Source organism: Pelodiscus sinensis, chromosome 9 (genome assembly GCF_052426305.1).
Source record: "Pelodiscus sinensis isolate ZL-2025 chromosome 9, ASM5242630v1, whole genome shotgun sequence".
Classification (NCBI taxonomy): Eukaryota; Metazoa; Chordata; order Testudines; family Trionychidae; genus Pelodiscus; species Pelodiscus sinensis.
The window spans coordinates 46,737,886-46,761,017 of record NC_143060.1 but is presented as its reverse complement, the minus strand read 5'-3'; the positions used below and the strand labels follow the sequence as shown (position 1 = coordinate 46,761,017).

The 23,132-nt window shown below is 39.9% G+C and overlaps 1 protein-coding gene across 4 annotated transcripts in view; it reads left to right on the top strand.

Moving 5' to 3' along the window:
• NR5A2 (nuclear receptor subfamily 5 group A member 2) overlaps positions 1-22,826 on the top strand; it is a 125,396-nt gene extending 102,570 nt beyond the window's left edge. For all 4 annotated transcript variants that reach the window (XM_006135394.5, XM_075936680.2, XM_075936681.2 and 1 more), the window contains one exon: positions 19,609-22,826. In XM_006135394.5, the coding sequence (XP_006135456.1) occupies positions 19,609-19,856 (248 nt within the window). In that variant the 3' untranslated portion in view covers positions 19,857-22,826. The remainder of the gene's footprint in view (positions 1-19,608) is intronic.
• Positions 22,827-23,132: the final 306 nt, after the last annotated feature.

The window sequence follows — 23,132 nt, the reverse complement described above, 5'->3', positions numbered from 1 at the left end:
CTCCCTCAAAGGGGAGCTGCTGTCCAAGTTCAGCACGGAGGCAGGTAATTTTCTGGGGATGTCTGATCCTTTGTGGATACCTAATTTTCTTCTGGCAGACATTCAGGATTGTGAAAATGGAATCATATGCTGCTTTTTGGAGAGCTTAGAGAGGGGCAAAAATCAGAACATCACACACACACACACACACACACACACACACACACAGATCTAAAAGGGAATGCCACAAATACAAGAACATGGGTAAATGGCTACTGGGGGAGCCATAGAAGAGGCATAAATAATACACAACGCGTCAGCCAGGCAGCAATGTTATCTGGAGTTTTGCCCCCAATAATATCCCATTTCTTAACTGCGGAAGTTTATATATTAAAAGTTTAACCTTGAGATGAGACCATACAGTTAACAAAACCACATAGAAAACTATGGTAGCTGGGATAAAGGTGGAAAAGGAACCAAGCAACTGAGAGCATTCCTGGTAAAAACCTCACAAGGCACAATCTACAGTTCAGACATATTTGTGCCCTGAAAACATTCTGCAGACACAGCAGCAGACACTTCACAGCACCACCAATTATTCACATGACTTCTGGCACCCTTTCAGAACACTGGAACCGGAAGTGGTTGTGGTAAACGTATTTTCTGTGCAGTGGCTTTTTTGACAAAACAGCTCAAATATTTTGACACCAAGAGTAACCAATTCTTAGGCATTTCCTTTACGGAGAGCTGCAGACTTCTGCAAGTTGAGAATTAATGATGACTCGTTTAAACCCTCTGTGCTCTTTTCTGCAAAAATAATCTCATACAAACTTCAAGTCCTACCCATATTCAAACCATATTCGCTCGCTCGCTCTCTGCAAAAAGATGCAAAATGGACTCTGCCACAACAAAACAACTGGGCTTGTGGAAACTATTACTTTGAAGATGAAACACTGTGTTGTGTCCGTTAGCACTATTACAGGCAGTCAGTCTGTTAGAACATATTGGGCGATTATAGGGTAGTCTTTTCAGAGAAAGCCATGGGTTTCAAGTTAGCAGTAACCATCTATCAGTTCCTGAGATTATGCTGTGATTTATTATCACAGCATCATGTATTCTGTGATTTTCTGCCTCCTGTGAAACATTGTGCTTTCCTTTTCTATTGATGTATCAACTATAATAGTTACAAGCAGCTACAGAAAAATCGATAGTGAACTTTCATTACTGTGCACATAAAGTAAAGAGTACCATGCAGTGAGAGCACCTTGCTGTTAAATAGTCACCAGCTGTAAGGTACACAAAAAATGTCTGTTATTTTGGTCTAAATGATGGATGTCTGAATTTGAAACATCAAATATCTAGGATTTTTGATGCAACTGGATCCTATCTCAAGTTACTGAAGCTGGTAATTCTTTTACAGGGTAGATGCTAGTGCTGTTTTTTCTATACTGGGCACTCTTTGTTGGTTTACCCCAAAAAGCTGAACTAGGAAATTAATATCAAGATGAAATAGTTCACTGCTTTGTTTTACAATCATTTCATTAAAATCCACTAAACAGATACAGTGAGAGTTGCATTAATGTTCATTAGCCCACATTCAGAAAATTTCCTCTGACTAAAGCAAATGGTAACAATAACCTAAGTGTTAAAAATCGAACCACCAGCAGCATCTACCAAAAAAAGTTCAATATAGTATTATCGATGACACAGCTGCTACAGTGATGGCATTTGGAATATTTAACATGTTCAGTGGCCTTCTGAAGCACACCTTAGAAGAAAGTAGTGTGATTTTTAGATTAAATATGATTTACTTGCCTCTGGGAGCACATTAACTTCCAATTAGTGAATGTAAATCAAGAATGCAGAGAAACAAAAGAAAATTTATGAGCTGATAGCCTGGGATACAATCAGGGCCCTTGAATTTCTCCATCAGTTAAATATAATTTTCTCCAGCAAAGATGGGAGAATGCTGCAGGAAATTTTAGCAGTTACTCTGGCATTTGTCGGGTATGATCATGTATAACCAGAGAATGCACTATTTGCTGCTGACTATCTTTGAACTGGAAAGTCTGCATGTTTATGTACATATATAACAGAAGAGTGTGGGTGTGTGCTTACTTAACAAATTATATCCCACAAAACATATATCCCCCTTCTTTCAGTGCTGTGGTTTAATGGAAAAGCAATATTTCATGGTAATGACCTCACATTTAAAAATAAGAAATTCAAGCTTCTTTTGAGATTTCTATAGCTCCAACTAGTGTAACTTTTACTGTTAATTTAGAAAGATCAATGAGAAGCTGTAAAAAATAAAAAGAAGAGATAAATTCACTCTTTAAAATAAAATGGGAATGGGAAATGTTACCCTGTCTGCAAGTAAACACTGCTGAAACTTCACATGCTCTGAGGTGCACTGGGACACTCAATTTCAAGTAGGACCTGGTTCAGCTATCATTAAATGCATTTGAAATACTTCCATTGAGTTCAGTGGAGTTGAACGGGTCCTCTAAAGGCCAAGCACTAGGTGGCAGTTAGAAGAGGTGCACCTGATCTCAGCCAAGCACCCAGCAGACCCATAGGGAAAACAAAACAGCAGTGGAAGATGGAACTGGGATCAGAAGTCTTTACAGACATTTGATAGCAGAGGCAGAATTAAGGGCCTGATCCTATAAAATGTGGAGCAGCCTAAAGTGGCATTGAATTACTTGAGACCAGTTAGCAATTCACAGGATCATGCTGTTTATCCTCAGCAAAGGTTCGAATTTGATTTGAGGTCTGGGATTTACTTAACCTTGCTCACTCATCCCTAATTAGTCATCATATTTATACCAGGGAACACTTAACATGTGCTCTGCTGCTACTCTATAGTTACCCATCTGAATTATGCCCATCTGAGTTATGACAGGGAAAATTAAGGAAGTGACCGATAGAATGCCTGTGTTCAAAACAGCATGGCCACCAAGTATAAAACAAACAGTATTTAAGGAAGGATGGGATTTTGGTTAAAAGTTTGTCTTGGCTTTGCCACTGACTTCCTGCGGGACCTTAGGTCAGTTTCTCTCTCTGTACCTGAGATCTCCATCCATAAAAGAAGGGGAATAATCCATCCTTTTCCCCCCATTCCTGTCTGTTTTATCTACATTCTGAGCCCTCAGGAGCAGGGACCGCTTCTTGCTATTTATTTATACAGCATGTAGAACAGTGGGGCTTCATTTGCAGTGGGGCCCATAGGCACTACCAAAATATAAATAAATAACACTATTGACAGACAGACATGATTATACAGTTAAATTGTGCTATGAAAAGAATCACCTGGGGGAGGGGAAAGGGGTGAAATTTCAGTGACAGTGTTACCCAGCCACTTCATGTATGTGCATGAAATTGCAAACATCTGCAGATGTAAATTAACAACTAGTACAGAAGATCCAATGGGGGAAAATGAGTAAGACAGACTTTGACATTTTCAGGTGTGCAAGTGTTAGACTTGTTAAGTGTATATTTCAAGCACTGACACCTTCAACATGTGTGTGGACATGTGGAAGCTAGAGGCTGAAATCTGCCTCTGTAATGTTAAGTATCCAAACCACCTCTATATCCAAGCTTAGTCAAAAAGTGTGGGTTGAAAAATTAACACTTTTCAGATAAGTAACTAGGTTATGTAATACGAAGATTGTTTGTGATTTTCTACAAGAATATTTCATAGTTTAACTGCATTTCATGATAGTGAAAGTCAAGGTTTCTGGAAGTGAAGCCTGCTTTTTATCTAGAGAATTAGTAGTGCCTAGTTTCGACTTGGAGGGACCACTTTTAAGAGTAAGTCATTTGGCTCCAGGCCCATTCATTCTTTGTCCCCTCTGTCAAGAATGCCAACAGCAGTAACTATTGTCTGTACAAATACAGATTCTCATACATCCTCACCCTTAATACTCATGGTGGACCACATCTGCCATCAAGGAGTGGGACTTCCCACACCTTCATTTTACATATGCCACCAAACTGTTGTCAGATGACTTTTAATCATCAATAACTTTGGATGGATTTGAGTCAGTGGCCTTCCTGGGAAGGTCCCCTGTTTCATTACCAATCTTGCGCCATCTTTGTAGTTGTAAAGTATACATTGTGAAAAATGCAAATGCTACCAATACAAACTATCCCATATGTAATACTAATAAAGCTTGAATTTTTCATTGATAATACATCAAGATAGTTAAACTTTATTATCACTGTTGTTATAGCATACTGTACAGCACATTATTGAACCATAACAAGTATGCACATCTTTATTCATATTATGGTATCTACTTGCCAGATATAGTGAAATAGATATTATGAACAACAAAACCCTCTACTGTTAGCACTGAACTCATGGGGAAAAAGTGAGGCTGTCACTGCATTCTTAACACACCTTAGTGTGCCTATATAATGGATACAAAGTGGCTAATGTATTGCAAGATTCCTCTGGTCAGTATCCCTTGCTGCTCCCTCTGTCACGTTCTTTTGAGTGCAGAAGACAAAAATCACCCTATGGATTTACTGTCTTTCATACACAAAATACATTTCCTGAGGCACTTGGATGAATAAATAATTTAAACAAAGTCAAAAACTTATTGATAAGAACTTGCCTTTAATGATCTTGTTAGGAAATCACTTTGACAGTGGATTTTTTTTTCCCCCAGAAACAAGATGATGGCTAGTCCCTGAATTATTCGCCTACCTTTTTGACCCCAGGTTTTGTCTTATGTGGAAATTTTAAGGGCCTGATCCAGGTCCCATTGAAACTAAAGGCAAAAGTTCTACTGATTTCAGTAATGTAGTATTGGGCCCCTGTGAACATAGTGAGTGTGTCCATGCTGATTTGCTGCTTCCAAGAAAGCCACATGGGGGGTTTGTCCTGCTGAACAATATAGTCCAGATTCAACCCATTAAGTTAAATCCACACTTAATCTGCTTTGCTAGGTTGGGACCAGAGTGCTCAGCCTTTTGCAGGACTTAGCCCTTTAAGGTATGAGTTAAAATGTTCAGACAATAGAAACAAAAGAGTAAACAAGAAGAGTCATTTGCTTAATGGAAATTCCCCACATATATATACACACACACACTGTGCAAAAGTTCAAAAAAGAACAATCTATGACTGTCCATTAGGAGAGGGCTGTGTGTTACCACACCATTTAGAACATGTTGCTATGCTTCACACTTAAAATGTACATAAACTTTTAGCCATCTTTCAACTGGACTACACAGTGCACCTGGATATTTGTGTTCTTCATCTGTATTTTTGGTTTGGTATGATTTAATTACTAACATTTGTTTAATTTCATCTCAGGTAAGCCAGTCATTTCTCCCTTTTCTGGTAGCAACGTCACCAGACCCCCACACATATATTCCTTGTTCTCCTACTAAAACAGGATCAGCTTCCCCTGACATGACGTATTGAATCAAAGGGTCAGTCTCTCATATCTTCAAGTCAGTGCAAACACTCCAAAATTTGAACAGCAAAGTCACATACAGGTTGGATCATCCTGCTCCGGCATCCTCAGGACCTGACTAGTCCCAGATGAGGGATGTTGCCGGACCAGAGAAGGTAATTTTAGGCCCCCTCCCTCCAGCCCTGGCCCGGCTGCTGGCCCAGTCGGGCTTCCCAGCCCCACCAGGCAACCCAGCTGTGGAGCTCTGGGCTTCCCAGCCTCACCAGACAGCCCAGCTGTGGAGTGCCTGTCTCCTAGCACTGGTGGGTAGCCCACTGCCCTGACAGACCACCGATATTGCTCCACCCCAGAGTCCTGGTTTAGATAGATTCAGGCACCTGTAGTGTCCTATGAAACATTCTTAAGAGTGAGCAGCAGAAAACGTTAACCAGATTAGTACACTGCATTCAGACTCAAGTGTTCTTAACATTCCAAATTAGCTATCTATTATGTTGGCAGAAAAACATGGCACAATACAGGATCTCTGAGATTAATAAATCACTAAATCATTTTTACTATAAGGTATCTTTTCTCATTTTAAAGAAAAGAAATTATAATTCTTGTTTTTGCAAAGACTCTGTTACACTGAAACCAAATGGTGGAATAATTCAAAAGTAAAAGTAGCATGAAGTTCTGTTTTTACCTATAGATCATCATAATATAGCTGGCTAGCATAAAATTTTATCCAAGGTGATAACAGTTTTAAATGTAATAATTAAATGTAAATACAGTCCTGCTCCTAAAACAAGAAGAATGCCTTTAAGCTAATATTTATAACAAGAAATGTTTGACTGAGCTCTCTTGTAAATTTTATCATACCCGAGGCAGTTTTCCTCATTCGATTAGCTGAAAAGCTGAATTTATCCCGAGGCAAACCAGACATCTAGTACAGGCTAAATTCAACAACCGGAGCTTAAATTTGGCTTAATATATCCCCACTTGGATCTGCCTATTTAATTCTCTTTCATATGGTAACAGGGCTTATTCATAGTCTGGACTTGCCACCTGAACAAACTGAACTTCATATCTTATTGTAATAGAATAAGAAAACTTTGCGAAAATAAAAAACTTACTTAATGAAAATCAAATGCAAACTTAGGTTTAAAAAATGTTTTGTAAAGTGTCTATGAGTTTTCCCTAAGGAACACTGATTTTTATGATCATACATTTTTCATACAGACAGATCGGCTTTATAACAGGATACAGCCTGCTACTCCAGAGGGTTTCAGTGACAGCTGCACTTCTGTATTTTAACCACAGTCAAAATTTATGTAGGCTATATTTTCAGAAAATATTTGTACTACTTCTTTGGTCATATTCATTCCTGGTGTAATTTCATTGACTAAGGTCGAACCAACACTTGAAACTAATCCTTGTATAAACAGTGTTTAATTAGTAAAGAGGAAACAGATAATATTCCAACTTCTCCCCCTCCTGAATGCCCATCTAAAAATCTCAGTTTCTTTATTGCAAACACTTAATACCTCCAAGTCAAGGAATGTGTATTTCCTCATTCCCTTAAGTTTTATTGTGGTTTTATTGTGGTTTGTCATTAACTAAATATATAAGAACACTTCATTGAACTTTGATCTCAGCTTCAAGACATGAAGGAGGTTGCCCCACCCACCATTTCTAATAATTTCATAAATTTCATAATTTCACTGAATAGATTAGGACACATTTGGTTAGAGAAATGTTTGGAAGCCTGCAGTAAGGAGAATAATTGGGCAAATGAAAACATTAGCTTGCTTAATAGTACAAATATTTCTAGACAATAGTCATAGACTCATAGAATCACAGCATGGGAAGAGACCTCAGGAGGTCATTAAGTCCAACTTCTCCTAAAAGCAGGACCAACCGCATCCAAATCATCCTAGTCAGGGCTTTGTCAAGCAGGGCCTTAAAAACCTCCAGGGGTGGAGATTCCATCACCTCCCTTGGTAACCCATTCCAGTGCTTCACCACCCTCCCTGGGAAATAGTTTCTTAATATCCAACCTTGCTCTCCTTCACTGGAGCTTGAGACCATCGCTCCTTGTTTTGTCATCTGTCACCACTGAAACAGCTTCTCTCCATCCTCTTTAGAATCCCTCTTCAGATAGTTGAAGGCTGCTATCAAATCCCCCATCTCTCTTCTCTTCTGCAGACTAAATAAGCCCCACTCCCTCAGCCTCACCTCACAAGTCATGCTGTGGAAAGGGGACTTGCATAGGAATCAAGTAATATGGGTTCTATTTTATATCTGGAAGCATGTAGAGTCCAAACACGACACACTACACTGTTTGTGGCTAACAAATAACAGTGTCAACAGTAAGACTCAGCTTACACAAATACAGTGTCCCATATGCCTGAACCCCCAGTGTACATTCCCCAAACTATCCACAAAGCTCTCTACATGCCCCAGGAGAGTCCCCCATGTGTATTTTAGCAGTATAGTTTCTTGCTGCCAGACCCTTTCCCTGACACAGTAAAAAGTTCTAGAGGCAATGAGGAAAGGCTTGAACATTCCTCACTGGTTTCTTCCTGCTGGATCATTTCCCATGGCCAGAGCCTTTCACTGTAGCACACAGCTACCCATTGCACAACCAAGCATGAACATCACCTGCCTTCTTTCCCCGTGGCAGGGAGCAATACATGTAGTGTGTCTACTTTCCATGCCACAAGAAGAGTAAATAGAGTCTATTTTCTGTGTGACCTTCAGCAAGCTTCTTCTGCCCACATTTTCCAAGAGATCCCATAATTGAGCATGTTCAACTTAGGGATGTAAGCGAGTAATAGAGTCAACTACTCATTTCCCTCTCCCCCTTTTTCCCCCCCGCCCCCCACTTGCTACTTCTATCAGAGGCAACAGGGGGCGAGGAGAAAGCAGGAGCTGGTGCTGGGGGGAGTTGACTTAAAAGCTGATTTCCCCCCCCCCCCAGCACCATCTCCACGCTGGGAGGGAACAAGGGAGGATGCTACCAATAAACCTCTGCCTGCAGCGGCCCAAGCTGGCTGCGGGCAAAGGCTGCTCTGGAAGCAGCTCCTGTTCACAGTCATGGTTGGCTGTGAACAGGGGTTGTCGCTGGAGCAGCCTCTGCCCTCAGCAGCTGGGGCTGGCTGTGAACAGGGGCTGTTGCCGGAGCTGCCACTGGCCATGGCCAGCCCAGGCCACCACAGATGGGCTGCTTTGCGGCAGCAGCCCCTGTCTGTGGGGTTTTTCTGTTTCCCACTGGGACCTCCCACCGACAGGGGCTTCTGGACCCAGTGAGAGCTAGGACTGAGCAATCCCAACTCAGTCCCATCTCGTGCTGGGTTGGAGTGCGACCCCCTGTGTGTCTCCACTGTTTAAATGTAGTAGGGGCCAGGCTGCCTTTGCACCCAGGTCTTACTACATTTAACCTGCTGAACCACCGTGGGGGTAGCTCCCGGACCCAGCACAAGTCAGGACTGAGGAAGCCTTTCCTTATCAGCTAACTGTATAGTCAATACAAATGTTATTGACTACATGATTAGTGGATTAGCCAGGTCTTAACATCTTTTGTTCAACTTCAGAAACCTCTGGGGAGCCTTATTTTGGATAGACCCCAAATATCACATTTGCCATTTAACCTTGCATATTGTGGAAAAGCTCTGACAGTGCCGCGGGAATCCCGCACTCCTGGGGACAGTATTTGCCTCAGATTCTCACTGTGACCCTCCACATAGCCTCTTCTTTTCCTAGAGGCAAGGGTCACAGCTACTGAGCCCTGCTCATCATATCTAGTCCACAGTGTGGGGCGAAAACCCCTCTGGAGTCCTGCTCTCCCCTTTCAGGGGCAGACTCTGTAGTGGTGTGGGGAGGGCTCGCGGGAACCCGGGCCTGCCCATTACTTCAGGTTCCAGCCCAGGGAGTCTAAGGCAGTGGCAACATACAGGGTTTCTTTACTCCTACTCTGGCAGCTTCTTCTCTGGGTCACTTCCCCAAAACAATCCCTCCCAGCACCTTTCCTTTGGTACCTAAGCAAGTCAGTCCTGCTCCTCCATGGGACTCAGTGTTGCTTGTAGTCCTCAGGTCTCACACACAGTTCACCTTCTCACTCTAAGACCTTGCATTAAAATGCCTTCCCTGTCGGGAGGCCTTATAAACAAGCCCCAGCAGGCCTTAATGGGTGACCAGTACTCTGATTAGTCTGCTGCTTCCAGCATGCTCTTAATTGGCCCTAGGCGCCCACTTGAATATGCTGCAGTCGGCTCAGCCCCTGTTTACTCAGGGAACAGAAAACTTCACCCAGAGCCTAGTATACCTTCCTTCCATTAGTGTGCAGCAGCCAGCTGCTCTGACTCCCTGTTGTGACTTTGCCGGGGTTTATAATTTTAAAAGAAAAAATATAAATACATTTAGGGAAAAGGTGCAAGTCATGTGGTCACTCAAATGCTTGGCATGTGGCTTATTAGATTCAGGTTTATTTGTTTTATTAATTGGATGGACAGGTAGGTGAATAATGAAGAAAAAAATGGACAGAAGGAATGGAGGGAAGAGGGAAGGTATGAGGGGAAAAGGGAAGAGGAGAGTGTGGGGAGTTCCAGCACCTGACTGCTCAGAGGCCAAAGAAGTTCATGTTTAAGTGTCAGTTGTGACCTCAGGAGGCTGAGTCTGAAGGGTGCTTCAGCTACTGTGTACATGGTGAGGAGGCAAAAGATCTTTTACAGGGCACTCAAGCAGTTTGTATACATCAACCATACTGCCGTATTTTCCTATAAATTTTCCTTACAGCTGAGTCCTTTGAGAAACAAAGTTTAATAATAAATGTAAGCATTTGATCTGTGACCCTTAAAGTCAGTAGGGTTTGGAGCAGGACTTAAATTTATCATGGCTTTGAAAAGTGGTATGGTAAATATGCTTCTGTAGGGTTCTATTTTTATTGTCTCAATTATTTAAAAAATAAATGTATAAAATTCATAATGGTTTTGGTTTCATCCATCAGCCCTTCAAATTCAACCTGAGAATCAAACTGGCTTCATTCTTTTCATGTATTGTCCCCAGTAATAAAGATTCTGGTAGTCAAATTAGTCTTCAGTGATATCCTTGTCTTCTGGGTTACACAAGCTTATGTCATAGGAACTTGTGCAAAGTCAGAAGAAACAGTTCACTCCTAGTCATATTTCTCTGCAGAGTTTAACAGGAGTAGGAGGCAATTAGAAAATATTTTGGTGCAAAAGGAAGTGGATATTATGCTAAACATTTAAGGGAGCATATATTGTTGCAGAAATATGGATCATGTTCTGATCTTTGAGAATAGAAAGTTAATGTAAAGTGTTGCAAATTCAGCCAAAAAAAAAACTATTGGTCTAAAATATTGTTGAAATCTACCTGATTCAAATGTTGCAGCCCAATGTGATTTGGGGAGCTCTAACAGAAGAGAAAATGAAATATTGGAAAAATTCTCCTCTCATATCTCACAATGTTGAGGACAATATTGAGCATTCTCCTATGTGTTATCAGAGTAGGAGCCAAGAATGCCAGTCTTGAGAAGAAGTAGTCTTGATTCCTATGTATGTACATGGCCAGTTGGTTCATGTGATCCAGATAGGAGTGGCTGGTGAAATGAATGAAGTAATAAAAATTAATTAATCTTCTTTGAAAAGTATTTACACAGCTCCTGCACAGTAACCATTTTTCAAAGATAAATCTCTCATTCTCTTTCATTTTTCTTTTCAAAATTCCCAACCCGAGTGCTCTCTATAGATTAATAGGGCACCAAATGTTAGTAATTCAAGTTTTGGAGCATGGAGGGAAGGGAATCTCTCTGAAATCTAAATATTTTCCCCCTCTCTAAAGGCCAGACCCATTTTTTGGAAAATATGCAAAAGTGTTTTCTTCAGAACCCAAGTGCGCTCATTTTGTATGCAAAGTTTCAGCTTAGAGCATAATTTTATGACAGAGGTATGAACCCCTGAAAATTGAGGATTTAGTAGGAATACTGACAGACCTTTACTATGACTAAAGGGCTGCTACTGGCACCACTATAATAATTTTTTGTCTTCATCTTCAGAAGCAAACTATAGAGAACACAAATGCTATAGTTTGACAGAACAGCTATTGCTAGTTCTAGTAAAATATGTAATATATTCCAGAAGACCTAAGGGTTTACTCTCCAATAAGGATGGAAAAAGATGTACATCCCACTGTGAGCTCGCAGTAAGGCTGTTTCATGTAAAAAGTTGGTAATTAGTCCCTGAGTGTATAAAGTAGATGAGATAAGAGATTGGACTTACTGTAGCAACACAACATGTGTTTTCTAGTTGCTAGAATTTAAAGGGTGTATGGGTGGAAGGGTGGTCTATTTCTGCTCATTTTATTTTGCAAGTTTTTAAATCTTAGAAACTAATTTATTATATTAATTTTAAATGTGTACTTTAAAATCTCACTAAGAGATACAAAGTTAGATAGGAGACATATAGACGACAAAAAAATCCAGAATAGGTTGAATAATTTTATAAAAAGCATTGCAGATTTTCTTACTCTACCTGCTAGGTGAATTTTATCCCAGTTGATTTCAGCATGATGACTGCCACTATGTCCACATAAAACATTAGTGGCCATAGAATCTTTCTTTATTCAGATGGTAAATATGTTTATAGTGAAATCAAATCGCTTTACCTAGAGGTACAATGACAAATGTTAAAAAAATCCTAAAACAACTGATAGAATAAAAGAAAATCAAAATTTAAGTGCCACATTTATAAATAATCAGCTAAACGCACATCAATCAGGAAGCATCAATGAGCCCAATGGTATTATACAACCTGAAAAGCTGAAGACAACTACAGACATACCATACATTTTGTATTTTCCTTTCAGTGTTATTCATCCCAGTACATCCATAAGGGTTCCACAGAAAAGAATGAAGTAAATACTGTATGGTATAGGGATAATGGGCATCACAATGAAGCCTATATCATGATATCAGTGCCCCATAACAATCTTGTATCGATGAAGCCTGTGTTCCTATGATGTCAATGCTTCAATCTCCTGTGCTTTTCTACATTTGTTTGTTACATAATTTGAGAAATGCGGGGGGGTTTCCAAGACCACAGATAATGCTAATTCTTTATGAAGACTACTCCTCTAGAGTAAGTGCATTAAGAAGTATATTTTCAACTTGACTAGCATTGGTGTTTGATGTTGTTGCTAACTGAAGTTATTTATATGGCACTACGAGAGTGAGCATCACTGTTCTATATGAGTGCACTGTGATGAGAAAATCTCAGAGACAGATTCTGCATTCACCTCCATGCAGCCTCCACTAAATTAAATTGAGCCACTGGACGCAAAAAGGGTCACATAGGCATAACTAATGGCACAGGCCACAGGTAGCCCAAGTGTAACTAAGGACAGGGTGCAGCCTCGTTGACTCCAATTGGTACCAGCACATCTGGCAGCAGAATGTGTATCCCAGCAGCACATACTTAGCCTTTAAAAAAAATACAAGAAAAACCCCCTAAGTAGGTAGTGTGTGTATTCTGACTTTGGTTGTGCTTCATCTCTGCTAAGAATTGAGAAGCTGTTTGACATTACAATGAAAATACATTACATGAGTAACGTTTAAGAACATAGAATAGAAGTCATGTGCTCTTTAAAATATTATAATAATTTGACCTAAAATATGGCCTAATCCAAAATCCATTTAAGTAAAAGGATGCCCGGCCTTTTCAATAGGTTTTGGATCAGGTCCACAGTATCTGAAAGCAGCCGTTGTTCAAAAATTACATTTATAAGATGCTGTTTGAAGTACTGATTGTGTAATACAAAATTGTTCATTTAATACAGTCTAACCTGCAGACTCCCTATTTATCTGTTGGTGTATGGGAGTTTCTTACTGCCTCGAATGGGATTGTTCTCCATAACACGGAAAGGGAGGGGGCTGGTAAGAGAGACAGTTATACTGCAAAATGACCAAAGGTGGGGCGGCCACACCAGTAAGACAGTGGTGGGCTGGGGGAGAGGCTCTGAATGTTACTGGCCAGGCCACTGTCCATGGGTAAGGTTCCCATGCTGGGCAGGGTTCCCCACCTCCCATACTGGTCCCCACATCCCACAGGTCAGGGCTGTCCTTACCAATTATGGGGGCCTATGCAGCTGAGGGCCTCTTCCAGCTTCTGCCAGGGGCTAGATTCTACCCTCCCTCTCCCCTGCCCCCCAACACGTGGCTTCTGCAGGAGGCCTAGGGCTGGCTTCCCTCCCTTCTCCTCCCCTCTCCCCTCATGGCTCTGCTATAGCTAGGAGCCTGGGGCTTCCCTCTCCTTTTCTCTCCCCCCACCCCACACAGCACCTTGCCAACTTCCCTATCCCCCTCACAATCCTGTGCGGCTGCTGCCGGGGGCTTCCTGCCTCTCCCCTTCTCCAGTTTACCAGGACTCATGGGCTTCTCTGGGAGCAGAGCAGAGCTGCAGGACTCCTCTCTGCCCCGATCTGGCAGCAGATAGCCCTCTGCTGGTCAATAGCAGCATGCAGAGGAGGGGGAAGGGAGAAGTCCTGCAGCACCCATGAACAGACGTCACAGGGTTGTGTAGGGATGCCCAAACTTTTAATGCAGCCCCCACTGCCCCTGCCACACCAACGGCACCGCCCTTGCCATCACAGGTGGCCCCAAGGACCTGCCTCTCTCCAGACTGCGCCACCCCTGCCATTACGGGAGACCCCAATGAGCCTGCCAGATCCCTGCCCGCACCTCTCCTAACCCCCAAACCCTTGCTCTTGCATTGCCTCACCGCCTATCCCCTACCCTGAGTCATTCCTCACCACTGAACCCTCACTGCTGCCCCCCACACACTAACCCTTTGCTCTGATTCCTACACCCCTACCCTTTACCCTGAGCCCTCACTCCCTGCCCTGACTCCTGCATCCCCACAACCTACCCTCAGCCTTCTCATACCTCCCAAACCCTTGCTCAGACTCTAACCTCCCCACATCCCCACTCCCTGCTCTGATCTCCCACACACACACACACTTTCCAACCCCCCTGCCCTGACTCCTGAAGTCTCCACTCTGTTCCCTGACTCCTGCATCCTCCATCCCAAGGCTATGTCTACACTGGCGGCTTCTTGCGCAAGAACATCTTGCACAAGGGTTCTTGTGCAAGAAGTCTTGTGCAAGAAAACGTCCACACTGCCATGTGCACACTGTGCTTTTGCACAAGAGCTCCCATGGCAGTGTGGACCCTCTCTTGTGCAAGAAAGCTCTGATGGCCATTTTAGCCATAGGGCTTTGTTGCACAAGAAATCCCTGCTGAGTGTCCACACTGCCCTCTTGTGCAAGAGCTCCTGCGCAAGAAAGCTTACACCTGATAAAAAAGAGTGTAGCTCTGGTGCAAGGAGCCCTCTCTTAGCACGCCGTACTGTAAATTTCCTTGTGCAAGAGCGGGTGGGCAGTGTGGACACTCTGCAGATTCTTGCACAAGAACGGCCCTACTTGCGTAAGAAGCCACGAGTGTAGACATAGCCCAAAAGAGTTAAGGCCCAGCAACACCAGGCACATCTGCCAGTGTTTAATAACTAAAGAGCCCAAATCATCCATGCAAAGGAACAAAAAACCAAATGCATAGAAACAGCAAATCCCTAGTGTTGCCATAATCAAACTTCTGAAGACATAGGAAACAGGTAAAAATATAATCAGTGGACTACACAGTAAGTGGGACGTGATGGTCCAGCTTACATTAGCTTCTCGGGTACTCACCAAAGATAAGAACAGAACATAAGAACAGCCATACAGACTCAGCTCAGTATCCTGTCTTCCAACAAGAGCCAATGCCAGGTGCCTCGGAGGGAATGAACAGAGCAGATAATCATCAAAGCTATGGCTAGACTACATTCCTCTTTCGAAAGAGGAATTTAAATGAAGCAAATTGAAAGTGCAAATGAAGCGCAGATGTAAATATCCCACGCTTCATTTGCATATTCGTGTCCGAGCGCTTTTTCGAAAGTTTTTTTTTTCCAAAAGTGAAAGCGCAGTCTGGACGGGGTTCTTTAAAAAAAAACTTTCAAAAGAATCCATACTCCTAAAAAAATGAGGCATTTGGGGTCTTTCGAAAAAGGACATTTTTTCAAAAGAACCCCGTTTAGACTGCACTTTCACTTTTGAAAAACCCTTTTTCGAAAAAGCACTCAGATGCGAAAATGCAAATGAAGCATGGGATATTTAAATCCGCGCTTCATCTGCACTTTCAATTTGCTTCATTTACATTCCTCTTTTGAAAGAGGAATGTAGTTTAGATGTGCCTCAAGTGAGCCATCCCCTGTTGCCCATTCCCACCTCTTACAAATAGAGGTTATGGACACCATCCCTGCCCATCTGAGCTAATAGCCATTGATGGACCTATCCTCCATGAATTTACCTAGTTCTTTTTTGAACCCTGTTAAAGTCCTGGCCTTCACATCCTCTGGCAGGGAGTTCCATAGCTTAACTGTGTGTCATGTGAAGAAATAATTTCTTGTGTTTGTTTTAAACCTGCAGCCTATTAATTTCATTTGGTGCCCCTAGTTCTTGTTTTATGGGAAAGAGTAAATAACTCTTCCTTGTTTATCTTTTATACACATCATGATTTTATAAACCTCTTATATGCTCACTTAGTCATCTCTTTCCCAAACTGAAAAGTCCCAGTTTTATTAATTTCTCAGATAGCATCTGTTTTGAACCCCTAATAATTTTGTTGCCCTTTCTGAACCTTTTCCAGTCCAATGTATCTTTTTTTGAGATGCGGTGACTACATCTGCATGTAGTATTCACGATGTGGGCATACCATAGGTTGATATAGCAGCAATATGATATTTTCTGTCCTATTATGTATTTCTTTCTAAATGATTCCCACCATTCTGTTTGGTGGTTTGTTTGGTTGTTGTTTTTTTACTTCTGCTGCACATTGTGTAGACATTTTCAGATAACTATCTACAATTACTCTTTCTTGAGTAGTAACATCTAATTTAGGCGCCATCATGTTATATGCATAGTTGGTATTATGTTTTCCAAAATAGATAGCTTTGCATTTACAAACATTGATTTTTATCTGCCATTTTGTTGTCCAGTCACCAAGTATTCGGAGCTCTTCATACGGTCTTCCTGGGGCTTCACTATCTCAAGTGATTTTGTATCTGCATATTTTGCCACCTCCCTGATTACTCCTTTCTCCAAATAATTTATGAATATATTGAATAGGATTGCTCCCAGTACAGATCCCTGTGGAACACCACTAGAGTTACCTCTTCCCATTTTGAAAACTGACAGTTTATTCCTGACCTTTGCTTCCTGTCTTTAATCAGTCCATGAGAGGCTCTTCCCTCTTATTCCATGAAAGCTAATTTTACTTAAGATTAAGATCCCTTTGGTAAGGTATCTCACCAAAGTCAGATGCACTTCTTCTTTATACACCTTTCCTTCCTTACATGCCTGGGATGATATTTGGCAATGGTTTGTCTCCTGCCTATTTGTGATTTTCTGGGAAACCTTGTTTGGTTGGCTACCCATAATTAACAATAAGGCCAACCATGGAAAGTTAGGTCAACCTCTTGCTCATTGCTTCTGATACATCAATGCAGACAGTTCCATGAATACATGAAACCCCAAATCCCCAAAAAAGCTACTTTATAATTTATTTTTCATGCCTGTGTGACTAACTTGCTTGTTACAAGATACAAATTGCAAAAAGTCCCAAACACTGTTGACCATAGATGACTTATTAATGCCTACTCCTGAATTATTTATATCACTTTTGTTATAGGACTTGCTTGGTCTCACCTTTTTGCCTAGCCTGTAATTTATACTGTGTGTTCATCTACTTGCACTTGAAGCATTCTTATCCTTACTCCTACTTATTAAAAGCATTAAAGCACATTCTAACATTAATAGCCTAAAGCTTAAAATAAATTAGGTCAAAGCTTGAGCTCAAGTGCCACATGTATCTCAGACTATTGGTGGATTTGGTGGAGGGGGAGAGCAAACCCCATTTTTGTTCTGAATAATTCCATTCACCTCCCTTCAATAATAAGATCTGAATGAGACTCCAGAAGTAGAAATTCAGTAAATCCCCTGCCTCCTGTGATGGAACAACCAGCACAGGTGAAAATTTGGCCCCTAAGTTCATATTAATTAACGTTGTTATTGTCTTTCTTGTTATCATTCATTTATGTCATAATGTTATGCTGACAACCAAGACAGGTTCTCTCCCTTGACCTCTGAAAACCTGTAGATTAAGATGTTAATTTGACAGCATCTGGAGCATACATGTAAGCAGGATGGTTTAGTTACTCTGAAAATCTGAAAGTATTGTTAGAAACTAAAAACACAAAAAGATCAAGAAATTCAATTAGTGGTGTCAGTTACAGTGAACAGAACTTTAATTTACACTTTTATAAATAATAAGTAAGACCAGCACCTCATTTGAGGATTATAACACTCAGGCTGTGTCTAGACTGGCAAGTTTTTCTGCAAAATCATCTGCTTTTGTGGAAAAACTTGCCAGCTGTCTACACTGGCCGCTTGAATTTCCGGAAAAGCCCTGACGATCTCATGTAAGATTGTCAGGGCTTTTCCGGGAATACTATGCTGCTCCCATTCAGGCAAAAGTCTTTTTCCGAAAGACTTTTGCGCAAAATGGCCAGTGTAGACAGCACAGTACTGTTTTCCGCAAAAAAGCCCCGATCACGAAAATGGCGATCAGGGCTTTTTTGCGGAAAACTGCATCTAGATTGGCAAGGACGCTTTTCTGCAAAAAGTGCTTTTGTGGAAAAGCATCCTGCCAATCTAGACTTGCTTTTCCGAAAATGCTTATAATGGAAAAGTTTTCCGTTAAAAGCATTTTCGGAAAATCATGCCAGTGTAGACGTAGCCTCAATGTAGACATAATGGCTGTGGCTAGACAGGCCAGTTTTTCCAGAAAATCAGCCGCTTTTCCAGAAAAACTTGCCAGCTGTCTACACTGGCCGCTTGAATTTCCGCAAAAGCACTGACTTCCTACTGTAAGAAATCAGTGCTTCTTGCGGAAATACTATTCTGCTCCCGTTCAGGCAAAAGTCCTTTTTGCGCAAAGCTTTTGCATGAAAGGGCCAGTGTAGACACCTCAGATTTGTTTTCCGCAAAAAAGCTCCAATCGCAAAAATGGCGATCGGGGCTTTTTGGCGGAAAAGCTCATCTAGATTGGCAAGGATGCTTTTCCGCAAAAAGTGCTTTTGTGGCACAGACACTTTTCCAATCTAGACACTCTGTTCCAAAAATGCTTTTAACAGAAAACTTTTCCATTAAAAGCATTTCCGGAAAATCATGCCAATCTAGACGCAGCCTACAAGTATGCCACCAAACTTTTATGGAACTAAGACAGATATAAAAACCATCTCTTTGACATTCCTAGGGAGCTCAGAGGCACTCTATAGTAACTATAGAAAATCATAGGTTGTTAGAATGAACAATTTGATGGTGCCCACCTCACCAATGTGAATGACAGTTGTCCAATAGCAAAGAAAATCAATGTATTGGAATTTACAAAGCACATTCAGCTTAAAGGGCACTAATCTTTTATTCTGTCCAAAGGACATGGGTTTTATTTTATAAAGATCATTAGTCATTGAAATGTATATTTTAGAGAGTTTCTAGTACGGAAGATTATTTTGGCAGTCACTGGAGTGTACCAGATGGTTCATTAGCATAGACTAGACAAGTCAAAGGCTTTCAGAATCATTTAGAAAATGTCAAACAGAAACAAGAATCCTGTCACTTTTTATTAGAATTAACTACATCATACTCTGGACACAGATTTCACCTTGGGTCAAAAAAATTAATACAGAATGATATGAATTGTATAATATACTGGGTTAAAGCTGGTCTTCCTCTGGGGACTCATTTGCTGGCAATATATTATGGTACTCTACTTCAGGAATCTTCAACCTTTCCTTTTGTAAGCTATGAAAGGAGTTGACCTTGCTCAAAATTCATTGGTATCTAATTGAGTTGAAGTATATGCAAAATTTCAATACGACACTTTGCTAGAGTTTTTTGTGCTCATTTTCCCAGGGAAGTTGGAGAATGGATTTATTGAATATTCAGGAGCATGCAAAATATGCTTTTGTCAAGAGAAAAAAAATCCATTAAGTAAAACACTGCTTAATAAACAAGAATTAAAATGCAATTGAAATGTTACTTTCTTTTCCTCCATCAGATGTCAAAAACCTTGAGAACTTCCAGCTTGTGGAAGGTGTTCAGGAACAAGTAAATGCTGCTCTGCTGGACTATACAATGTGCAACTACCCACAACAGACGGACAAATTTGGGCAGCTTCTCCTGCGACTACCAGAAATCCGGGCCATCAGTATGCAGGCCGAAGAATACCTCTACTACAAACACCTAAATGGGGATGTGCCATGTAACAACCTTCTCATTGAAATGCTGCATGCAAAGAGAGCATAAATTATACCCATTAGAGCTTCTGCTTTCAAGAAAATAAATACTCTGAACTGCTCCAAGCAATGCTAATTAAAAACTTGGTTTTAAGACTTTGCAAAATGGTATAATAATCAAATACTTAATAGTAAATAAGTGATGTTATCAGGGTATTTGTATTGCAAACTGTGAATCAAATGCTACACATCCCCAAAGGAATCTGTATAGGACTTTGTACTGGAATGAAACAAACTTACAAGTGGATCTATCACTAATGTCAACATGAAAAAAAACCCGATTCTTGTGTATTTAACTTTTCTGATCGCCACTATGAAGAAATTTAGGAACAAACTAATCTGTGTTATTAAGCAAATATAGTGGAGAAATTGAGTGCACTAAAATCCTTCATTGTACAACAGGACTTCTAAAACAACTCTAAAGGATGCAAAACTGCACCAAGAACATCTTCAATCATCCTTCCAAGGACCCGACCCTTCCTTCGCCTGTGATAAATGTTGAGGCACCTATTCAGTCTGTAATAAAAGTCTGGAGTAGGCCACATACTGTTTAGAAGCTCCACCAAATCATAAAAGCCTGGTTTTGAATGTCTGTGTCTCAGGCCTGAAAATAGATATTATGAAGAATCTGTTAATAAGTTATATTGACATTCTTAATATGTTCTGAGGTTTTTTGTTTTTTTTTGTGTGTTCATGTAATTAAATCAGGCAGTATCCCTCTTCTATGAGCATTACACGGGATGGCTATAAAACATCACAAAGAGTTGCTCTAAGGCAAATTTGCCAATTCAACCTTGTTTCAATTACAGTGGCAAAAACGTGGCTCTGGCATTGTTGCCCTGGCATTTCTAAGATTTTCATGCCAAATAAGTTTTTGCTGAAGTTTTACAGTCTTTTAACCATCCTGTTGAAAGTTGGTCTCTTTTAAAAATAAAGAAAATTTCCTGCGATTTCAAATGATAACATTGCTAAATAATGCAAGTCAACAACTAAAGTGCATTTAGCTATGCAAAAAAAAAAAAAAATCAAAATGTATGAGCTGGTGAATTTAAATGTCTTGCTAAGAAATCTTTACAATTACCAATAAAAGAAGAAAGTAAGTTTTAAACACATAATTTAAATCAAATATTTTTGTAAAAAAGTTTGGTAACTTAAAAATATTCTACATGGGTAAAGAAGAGTGATACTGCCATGTCTATGTAGACCAAAGTCTGCTGCAGAACAAATATTGGAGAAGGACAAATAATTACATCTCTATCCAAATGAAGATATCAGTATTATAACATGTAGTGCCACAGTTATGAAAGTCTTGCCTTATTTCATTATACTAAAAGGTAACTGGGCAAATGTGGATCAACATATGTTTAAAACAGAGTATTAATACTTTACATTTTAAAAGCCTAGTGTTTACATTCTTTAGGTCCTGTGGGAAAAAAAATCTGTGATAAGATTGCAAAGAAGTGATTCCCTTAGTGTTGCTTTCTGATTGGTAATTATTTTACCAGTACTGAATTACTGTATGTCGTGAGACACTAAAATCAAAAAGGGAATCTCATTTAGACTTTAATTTTTTGAGATTATCGGCTGCACAATCACTTGTAGAAACTGTATAAACTCCTAATCCCTTAATTTTTTTCATGAAGATTGCTGGCTTTTGAATAGTTTATTTATATTGTATATCATAGTTTCCACTGTAGACAATTATGATGCTAATTTATTGGTCCTTGGTTTCATCTTTATATAAGATATAGCCAGAATGAAGAAGCCAAATATGTGTGTTTACTGTAGCATGTCTTCAAGTTAGTGGAACATAGTTCAGGGACATACAAAGGTCTTTACAAATTAAAATCACTCACTTGATTAAATGTCTGTAAATCTTCATAATCCTAAATGTAGTTTATTTAAATCTATTGTAAATTATGTGACTTGTAGCTTCTTCTGTTTTATGTGAATTTAACATGGTGCATTCTTATCTTAAATTCTTTTCCAAACATTGTACATTGTATACCAAAGACATCAGTTATTAGTATAAAACAGATTATTTTAATCACCTGTATTAATCACCTCTAATACTCTGTCCATGTGTAGGGTACAAACCTAGCTAAGTCTAGTGTCAGCAGCACCTAGAAGTCTGTCTCATTATGGAACACCACTCATGCTGTTTTACAGCTCAAATGTAATATGAAAACATTTCATTTGGGTACCATGTATAGTCAATAGGGATGGAAGCATTACGTGGAAAACACAAAACAGCTCTGCTTATAGAAAGTAAGATAGGAATGGCGTTTGAGCGCGGTGGTGAAATTGCTGTGGTCACATCTGTACAACATGGGGAAAATATTTATTTTCTTTTTCGAGTGTTCGTATTCTGTAAATTCTTGATTTGTTTTTATGGAAACACTACAGTGAACCTCACTGAATATTAAAGCTTAAAAATAAATCAAAATGTGTTGTTTTCTAACTGTATACACAGCACCATTATCTATATACAGGACTAGAGGATGTAAAATATAACAATTTTCATACAAGTTAATGGGAATAGTTTCAGATAAACTGTAACATATATTAGCAGAATCTGTGGTTCCAAGAATCTCTTCAGATTGCTCAAAGTTTTCAAATAAAAATCTCCCTAAGTTAATGGTTAACTACTTTGTAACCAGACATTTACTTATGACTGCCTTATTGTTTACAGGACATATTAGTAAAAGCAGACTGAACTATAAAGGTTTTGGCTTGGCTGGTTTATAATACTTCTGTGTTTGTAAGCAGACAATCTGTAACATTTAATATTTGTTTTACAGATGTTCTGCAGATGCCTTGGATTTGAATCCATGCAACTTTTAGAATGTGCAGTTTAGTGACTTGTTGAAGTTCTCTTACTGTATCAGTGAAATACCTATTGTCATGTCAGTTCTTGGCAGGAGTTATGCATCACCAATGGATTTTTTCCAGTATTTCAATAAATATTGATATGCCCATCCTGATTATTTTAAAATTGTTTTTATGATAATCCCATTGCATTAGATGTGCATTCCTAATCAAATAAAAATCAATTACTCAAGCAGAAGTTTAAAAATACCAAACTAAATTTGATGTAAAAAAGAATATACATTTGCATGTATTCAACACTAAATTCAGAATCTCATGATGAACACGGTGTAGATGCCTAGGCTGAACGCAATACACGTGACTAGGAAGAGTGGATACGATAAAACAGTTCAAAATAGCATGCATTAGTTTTTAGGTACATGGTTATATATGTAATCTTAAACAGCATTCTTAGTTT